Source organism: Aedes aegypti, chromosome 1 (genome assembly GCF_002204515.2).
Source record: "Aedes aegypti strain LVP_AGWG chromosome 1, AaegL5.0 Primary Assembly, whole genome shotgun sequence".
NCBI classification, from domain to species: Eukaryota; Metazoa; Arthropoda; class Insecta; order Diptera; family Culicidae; genus Aedes; species Aedes aegypti.
The window spans coordinates 276,672,829-276,681,761 of NC_035107.1; the positions used below are offsets into that span (position 1 = coordinate 276,672,829).

At 38.1% G+C, this 8,933-nt stretch overlaps 1 protein-coding gene across 1 annotated transcript in view; it reads right to left on the reverse strand.

Annotated features, from left to right (window-relative positions):
- The window catches only part of LOC110674134 (dynein heavy chain 10, axonemal), a 363,130-nt gene extending 354,411 nt beyond the window's left edge, over positions 1–8,719 (reverse strand). The window contains exons 1-2 of the mRNA XM_021837893.1: positions 8,390–8,719; positions 8,250–8,315 (exon numbers count right to left, since the gene is read on the reverse strand). Coding sequence (XP_021693585.1) covers positions 8,250–8,315; positions 8,390–8,612 — 289 coding nt within the window. The 5' untranslated portion in view covers positions 8,613–8,719. The remainder of the gene's footprint in view (positions 1–8,249; positions 8,316–8,389) is intronic.
- Between the last annotated feature and the right edge of the window lie 214 nt (positions 8,720–8,933).

Here is an 8,933-nt window from a genome sequence, read left to right on the forward strand (position 1 = left end):
AAAGATCTCATGGCATGTTTTCAAATATACTTCCAGTCGTTTCCAGAAACAATCCTTCAACAATCACCAAAATTCCAGGAGTTGCTCCATAAATTCTTCCATGGATTATTCAACAAAATCTTTCATGAATTCCTCAATAAGTTCAACCGGGTTTTCCTCATCCCCAGGGATTGAATCCTGAGAAAATTGAGAGAATCTCTCACGTATCGCTCTCTGTAACTATCATAACATGCTGCACATTATGAGAGACTGTTTATCGTATACTGCTACAAGTTTGATCAGATTGGGGGGATAGTAGTGCATGATAAAACCCCTCTTAACATGCTCCAAGCCTGGGGGACACTGTTGTTATTGGAAGTTCGTGGATTGTTTATCGCGACAGTAAAGAAAAACACCTATCCCCAACGGTAAACAAGCGAGAAAAATGGATTTTATCATCGCTCTCTCGTTGAGGCTCTCGCTCGCTGCTTCCATTTATCAGACTTGTTACACCTTGCGATACAATGACGATCGTGGACCGCAACAGATTGGATGTTTTTCTTTGCTTGCTTTGATCGTGCTTCATTCTCAAATGAGAGCGAATTCTGCAACGCCTGCTCATCCCCAAAAATTTTGAGTTCCTTCAAAGATATCTTGAATTATTCTCGAAGTTAATTCACCATGAGTTCTTCAATTCAACAAATCATTTGGGGTTTAAAACCACAAAATGCTACAGAAAGTATTTCTGTATGTCCTCCAAGAGTTCTTTGAGAATTTAAAGAAATTTCCACTAGAAAATCCTGCAAGAAATTATGCAGGGTTTCCTTTGGTGAATTTTCCACTAATTATTTAAAAAATCCGGAGATCTTTAAAAAAATTCTCTCTCTAGCAGGATTTTATCATGTGTTCCGTCAGTGATATCTTTAGAATGTCGTTACGGAATATCTTTCGGATGGTTTTTGAGAATTACCACCAATTATTCCTGAAAAATTTACTTAGCATTTCCTTGGACAAATTTCTAGAGAAATGTTATAAGTATTCTTTCCGAACTTCTTTCTGAAACTTTCTGAGGATATTATTCAAAAAAATCTGGTTAGATTCTTCAAGGTATCTTGAACGAAAATCCTGGGGTAATTGGCATGGAATGTTTGTGAACAAATCGCTAAATGAGCTTCGCTCAATGAAATATTCAAATTGATATAGTCAGTGACAAAAGTTGGCTATCAAATGCTTCACACAATATGCCCAAGTTTGGGGCTTTGTATTTCAGCTTCTGGCATTCCAAATTGGCTGAAATTTGTTTGACGAGCTACAAATAACCTTAAATTTGGTCGATTTCATTACATTGCGATCATTTCGTAACGAGTTTCAAAGGATGTTCAGAGACAAAAGTAATTAACAAGAGATTTTTTATCTAATTCTATAACGGTAAGTTGTGAGTGATTAGTCTTGCATAATGTCTTAAATGGAATAAGTTTTCCAAACAACGCAACCGCCAATAATCAACCATTTTTGAATCAAATAAAAATCTCTTGCTACTTACTATTGTCTTTGAACAACCCTCTGAAATTCTTTGGAAAATGACTGTTATGTAAATAATTCGTTGTAAACGGTTCAGGGTACTTGTAGTTCGTCATTAAAATTTTAGCTAATTCGGGCTACCCGAATCTGAGATATAGAGCTCCAGACTTGGGCATTTTGTTTGAGAAAATTGCAATTGGTTAATAATTTTTGTCACTGGCTGTAGCTGAAGGGAACTTAAAGCAAATGAATCTATGACATTTGGTCGAATGACATTTAATCGAATGATGTTTGGTCGAATGACATTTGGTCGAAAGTACATTTGGTCGAATGGACGGTTCGTCGAATGGACATTTGGTCGAAAATAATTTAATTGCCTCAGATGAATATGACATTTGGTCGAAAGGACATTTAGTCGAAAAATAAGTCGATTAGGGATTTTTAGAATGATCTTACAGAATGACATTTTGGAATCTATGACATTTGGTCGAATGACATTTAGTCGAATGACGTTTGGTCGAAAGTACATTTGGTCGAATGGACATTTCGTCGAAAAGGTTTAGTTGCAACAGAAAGCATATGATATTTGGTCGAACCGACATTTCGTGGAAAGGTAAGTGGTCGAATCTTAATCGTATGGAAACAGAGTTTTACGTTTAGTCTGACTATAGTCGAGAGTAGCATTTTGTCGCTAATACAAAAAAGATTGAATAAATGAAAAAGTATCAGCCATTTTACTAACATTCTCTGAAAGATTTGTTGAACATATCTCTACATACAACATATTGATCAACCTCTTGCGTTTTTAATGTTTCATGCTGCTTTTTCGTTCAGGAATGTTCTGCAATTCGAGATAAGTTGATCTTAAATGGAAGCAATCCATTTTTTATCTCCTCAGTAAGCTCGTCTTCCTTTACTCGATTCATAGAATCAGCACAATTTTCATTTTTAATAATTCAAAGCTTCTACTGCAAACTATGTTATTCATCGGAGATCATCAAAGCCATATATTTGCTTGAAGAATTTTATTAAGCTGGAAGTAACAATAAGACAATTGGCTATAAATGTTTTCCTTAAAGCAACTTTTTCCTGCCGTTTTAGAGCCCTATTTTATAAGTCGAGTCGATCAAAATGACTCAAGTGGAGTCACTGTCGACCAAAAAATTCGCTCGACTCGGCTCTGTCACTCGAGTTTTTCGACAGTTGTCACTCTATGTGACTGGATTACTATGACAGTCGACTGGTGATATCTGAAATATGCCTGCTTACTTTGATCGTCAGTGATTACAGACGAGTCACTTGAATCTGCGTGATTTACAAAATAGACCCCTTAATTATGATTTCCGCATTCAAAAATCTTACCCACTTCCGTAAGCGAAAAGACCCAGAATTCAAAGAAAGATCCCAAGCACTCTCTCCGAATTTTTCCATCAGATGAATATCAGCAATTCATTACAAAGAACGATGACATTTCAAAAGAGTAATAAATAATGCAAGCCTTCACAGCGTTGAGTAATAAAATATAAATTTTTGGGTTTTTTTTTTTTTTTCAAAGAATGATGATAATTTCAAAGAATAATAAATTCACTAGAGCTAAATATTTCAGTCAATGTATAAAACAACTATTTCCGAAAAAAAAAGTTGCATGGAACTTGATAATAAGGCGACATACAATGTCCCATTTTTTATTCAACAACAGGTAATGATTCAGATTACTTACCGTTCAACTTAACGTCATTCCAGCAAAAAAAAGTTCCAAAGCAATTCGACCAAATGTCCTTTCGACCAAACGTCATTCGACCAAATGTCATTCGACAAAATGTCCTAAAGCCAAAGCAAATACATGAATAACATTCTGGTGAAATACAACCATTGCACTGCCCATAAATGCATAACTATTGATTTTCGAACCAACACCTTTTTTCATCGCAACAATCATGTTTCAATATGCACTTCACTAGGCATATGAAAATTTTTACACTTTGTTTGAAAATGATGTGGAAAAATATGAAGTTGGTGCAGTCCCATATTGAAAAATAAAGGCATAACAGTCTCTATATGAACTTTGAAACCCAACAGCAACTGAAAAACTGGAATCATGTTCAACTTCATATTTTTTACTGATCAATATTAGCAAATTGAGTATTCTGTGGGGTGGAGCCAAATGAATATTGCATTCAAAAATTTACTAGAAAATTATAACAATTTTTTTTTTCTTTTTTTTTTTGTATGGTATTCAGTTGGAGCTGCCTGACAGCTTAACTTGTCAAGGCTGAACCCTCGGTCTGGCTTTTGCCAAGTTTCCCCTCTACCAGGACCAATACTCAGACGGACTAGGCAATGGCGCCCACATGAACACTGTTTTTTATTAGTATTGTGACGTGGTAGTTTTTGAAAAGTACCCATATTCCCTTGTCATTCTGGTTAGCAAAAGGCAAACTGAACGTCACCAATAGTATTAATGTCCACTTCGAATAGATTAATTATTTGAAATGGGCATCAATTCTATCAATGACGCAGAATGTCCGTTGGATCACATCCGAGATATTATTGCGTCTATGTCATATGAATTATGACGCGGCTTTAAGCAAAAAATGCCAAAATGTGATACCACCACTACAGGTTACGCCTTTGGTTTCCATCATATGGGCTAATGGATTATGCCCTCCCATCGCGGCAAGGTCGCATAACCAAGGGGAGGGTACTAGAAAATTATAACAAATTGTATGAAAATGAAAACTTTAAACTTTGTGCGCTGTTTTTTCAATGCCTACTTATTCCATATGGGACAGTTATGCATTTATGGGCAGTACACACATGTAACAATTTTGAACGTAACGTCAGAATCTTTTAGAAAGACGCTTTAAGAGATATCTCGTTGGAATCTCTGAGATATCCTTGTTTAAACGTGGAATAACGTTCCAGAAACTTTATAGTTTCGCTTCTCAGGCATGAGGTCTCTGAAGTTCCTATTTTTAGACACTTATCCGCTATCAGCCCTGAAGTCGAAACGGCATTTACTCTTCATTAATTGACATTTTGATTACTGAATAAGAAATTAAAAACGACTTCAACAAAAGATGTGCACAAAGTTGAAAGTATATTATTATTTCGATTAATTAGCAAGTCACATGTCGATTGTATGTTGGCTTAGCGGCACACTTTTCTATTATGAAGGGCCTCTGAATCAGACTCTGCATCGGGCCCCGAAAACCCTGGCTACGCCATTGAATATGGTTCTAGTAGACCATAATTTGAAATCGATATATCTGAAGCCTCATTTAATTCGGAATTCGACTGATAGAGTGCGTTACTGGGCATGAAACTTTTGCTTTAAGTTTTCAGATATCTCAGGCGCCTGTACATTTAGAAAACATTGTTTTACAGATATTTGAGGAGCCTGACCACTTAAATAGATGGTGTTATCTGCAAAGTTGTTGAGTAGCTCGAAGGCTATCATTTTTTGAACCAAGAAGCTCGAGAGTTTACCACCAGGCGTTGCGGAAACGGATATCTTAAATACCCGGCCATTAAAAAATGGCTTCTTCGGCGAAGTTGTTCAGCAGCTCAAGAAATATCATTGTTCGAGCTAGATGATTCATAATCTTGTCACAAGGTGGAGCAAGTGAGAATGAAACTTTTGTTTTGCGTATCGTGACCACTTAGAAAGATGGTGTTTCGGAAAAGTTGATCAGTACACTCAGAAACACGAGTAGTCACAGAATAACTAAATTTTAGTAATTTATGATTATTTTCTATCTGCCTCTCTTTGATTCTGCAGGGAATTTTATTCCTATTTGTCAATTCGCCTGGGTTGAAGCATCGCTAAGCTTCAACCCAGGTGAAATTACATTTAGTGTAGAAATTCACAGCAGAATGAAAGAGAGGCAGATAGAAAATAGTCATCAATGCATACACCTTACTAAATGAAATGAAGCTGGAATTAGATTATTTATACCGCTGTTACAAAAGAGGTATTTCTTATTATGGCAATGTAAAAACCATATTGAAATAAGATTGTCACCACTCACTTCTACTCAGTGAATCTACTAGTCATTTTCCTAAGAGTTCCTAAGTATTCCCTACGTCGTATATGATAACGATGTATCTAGCTAGCTAATAGTAAGAGTGGCTACGGATCATTCTGGTTAGCAAAAGGCAAACTGAACGTCACCAATAGTATTAATGTCCACTTCGAATAGATGAATTATTTGAAATGGGCATCAATTCTATCAATGACGCAGAATGTCCGTTGGATCACATCCGAGATATTATTGCGTCTATGCCATATGAATTATGACGCGGCTTTAAGCAAAAAATGCCAAAATGTGATACCACCACTACAGGTTACGCCTTTGGTTTCCATCATATGGGCTAATGGATTATGCCCTCCCATCGCGGCAAGGTCGCATAACCAAGGGGAGGGATTAGTGGCTTCTGGATCGAGTTATATTAAATTTCCGCAGCACAAAGAGCAAGGTGCGCCAACTTTCAACCTTAGTGTTTTGATAAACATTTTCAATAAAACATATTGGTTGAAATTGTTTCCTTTACCTCACAGCAGTGTGGTGAAAAAATCATTTTCTCATAACCCACGTTTGAGATTTTTCAAGCGTGAGTTGTCAATCACGCAACTCAGCAGTCAAAAAATCATGGATGAGTTGGCTCACTTTTTTGACTCATTGTCTCGTTTTTTTTCCACTGTTTACACACACACGGCAATACTTTCTTGTCAGTCTGGTAAAATTATAGTAATTCTTTCTAACGTTAACAACAAAATTCGGGTTTCACGAGTTTTTGATGAGTTTTGGAACTGAATCTTGTTTTACGGTTTGAGTTGATTGAGTGATTTTGCATCAGAATCTCAAGCGTGAGGTTTGCGAAGTAGATCTCTAATGAGTTTGCTCTCACGGGAGAGCGTATTGATTGAGATTTGAGTGTGAGTCTATCAACACTGCTTCTGCATCAGCCCATTCACGCTAAACTTCATCCGCTCTAAAATGAGTGCCAAGTACACAAAATCGGCCTCTCTTCATGCAGCACAGATTCTGTGCAAAGGGGGATGTACACAGTTTTGCGCAAACGATGGTAAACAAACCGAATGAGTGAAATGCGCACAGAGGAGGAACGCTTGTAATGCGGAATTCGCTTCCATGTATGTTTTGCTTCTGCAAACATTAAAAAAAACATTCCGATTTTAAAGTTTTTCAGAGATTTTTTCATTCGAATAGCTGAAGCGGAAGCAAATGGGGAAAAAAACTTTCTCATTTGCGACCATTTTCCGACTTTTCGCTGAAAAAAAAATCCCTGAAAACTCCCCATCTTACCAACGGCCAACTGTTTGCAGCCGCGCGGGAGATGACTGACAGTTCCATTTCCATCGATCCGCGCACAGCCAATGGCCAACACATCGGTTACACATAGCATGAGTAGAGACGTTCCGATACTTCCGATATATCGGAATATCGATATTTTGCTTTCGATATTCGATATTTTGGTATTGATATTTCTTATTCAGTATATCGGTGATATCGATATTTCCTTCCGATATATCGTAAAACAATATTTGGATAACAATTGTAGGGTTTTCTCGAAATACAATGATACATTAGAGATCCATGCATTACGAGATCATCCTCCCCTCTTGTGAACTTTTTTCCCCACAATTTTCTATGAATCGAGCTATTTGACCAGAACTATTCTTCGTTCTGGCGTTAGCAAATTAACCATTTTTGCATGTGTGTATATCATGTGGCAGTTACGAAGATACTCTATGCCCTGAGAGGTCGAGAAAATTTACAACCCGAAAAGATTCTCGACCGATGTGATTCGAACCCATAACCCACAGATTAGTCTTGCTGACTAGCAACTTGTTTACCGCTACGGTTATCTGGGCCCCAGACCACACTCTTAAAAATAATGAAAATTACTTATTAATTCACGTTATGACTGAATGACACATGCTATAAGTGATGAAATGATGTAAAAATGTGCTCTAAAAGATGTATTGAACGAAAATGCAATTTTACATGATGAAGGACATGAAAACGTGACACAAATTCACGTCATTTGGCTCGCTTCTTTTATGTGCATCCAAAAGACGTAAAATCACATGATTTTTTCGGAATGTGCGCAGCCTCGGGCTGAATTTCCCCTTAATAAAGAGTCAATCAATCAATCAATCGGAATGTGCAGGCTCTCATCCGCCCATTAACGACCTCGTGGTTTATGGACGACCCCAAAGAAGACATTCATGATACCGATAATATTGAGGGTTCTAAGAATTGTTTGCGATTAGTACGAAACTAAACATTAGGTAATTGAGCGATATATAAATTTCGTACCCTTCAAAATATCATATGATATTGCGATATATCGATATTTTGAATCAATATATCGGTGGTATCGATACTTTGATTCAATAATCGTATCGAATCAAGTATCGATACTTCGCAATATCGGAACGTCCCTAAGCATGAGTGCGACTTACACAGAATTTTCACTCAGCCAGAGAGTCCTGCATTGGTTGCCTCATTCTGTGTAGTTTTAACACATGGGCTGCGTTGAGCAGGCTTAGCGTGTTGGTTAATTTTTTGAGAATAAATGAAGTTGAATCGTGCTTATTACCTGCACTATTGAAACAGTTACCCTACATGGATTTCAAAATGTTATAACATGTTTCCAGTTGAAGTTTTTAGCGGAATAAATTACAAAATCGGCGGCGTATGACCTACAGATCTAGTACTTACCCTTCGTCTTCTTGCCTTTCTTTTCCTTCTGTCCGGGATCGGGTTCCGTTGCAGCCGGCGTGGCAACTGTTTGCAAAAACGAATAGGTCTCCATAAGTCATCTGAATGCCCGCTAATCCCCCATCAATCGCCGAACTTACCCGGTTCCATTGCCACCACGGTTTCCTCCACCAGCTTATCATAGAAAGTCCGATAGGCGAAGAAAATCCTCTTCTGATCGTCCCGATGGTCCGAGATTTCATCGTCGAAGAAAGCCACCAGCTCGTCGTAGAACTCGTTCAGCACCGTTTCGATGTAGCGTGGTTCGTAAACTCCCAGGGAACGGCACAGGTGGTCCCGCACCCAGCGGAACCGATAGTCCATGGCTGCTAGTAGTAATTAATCGGAATTTGCGGTTTTGGGAAAAATGGTACTATCTCACAGAAGTTGCTCTCGAGTGATACGCAATCAAAAACTGACGTCGCAATGGGAAAACAAAATAATGCTGCGAAACAACAACTTGGCGTCGGTGGGGGAGTTCTATGGCAACCGGTTTGCTTGGTGACCGATGTGTTCGCGCACGGGTTGCTACGAGTCGTTCGCTGGGGGTAACGGGCTACCGTTCCTGCGAAGCCACGTGGGAGGACACCCAACGTACAATCGAATCGAAGGTTAATTAGTGTGCTTCCGTTCAATGGAACAATT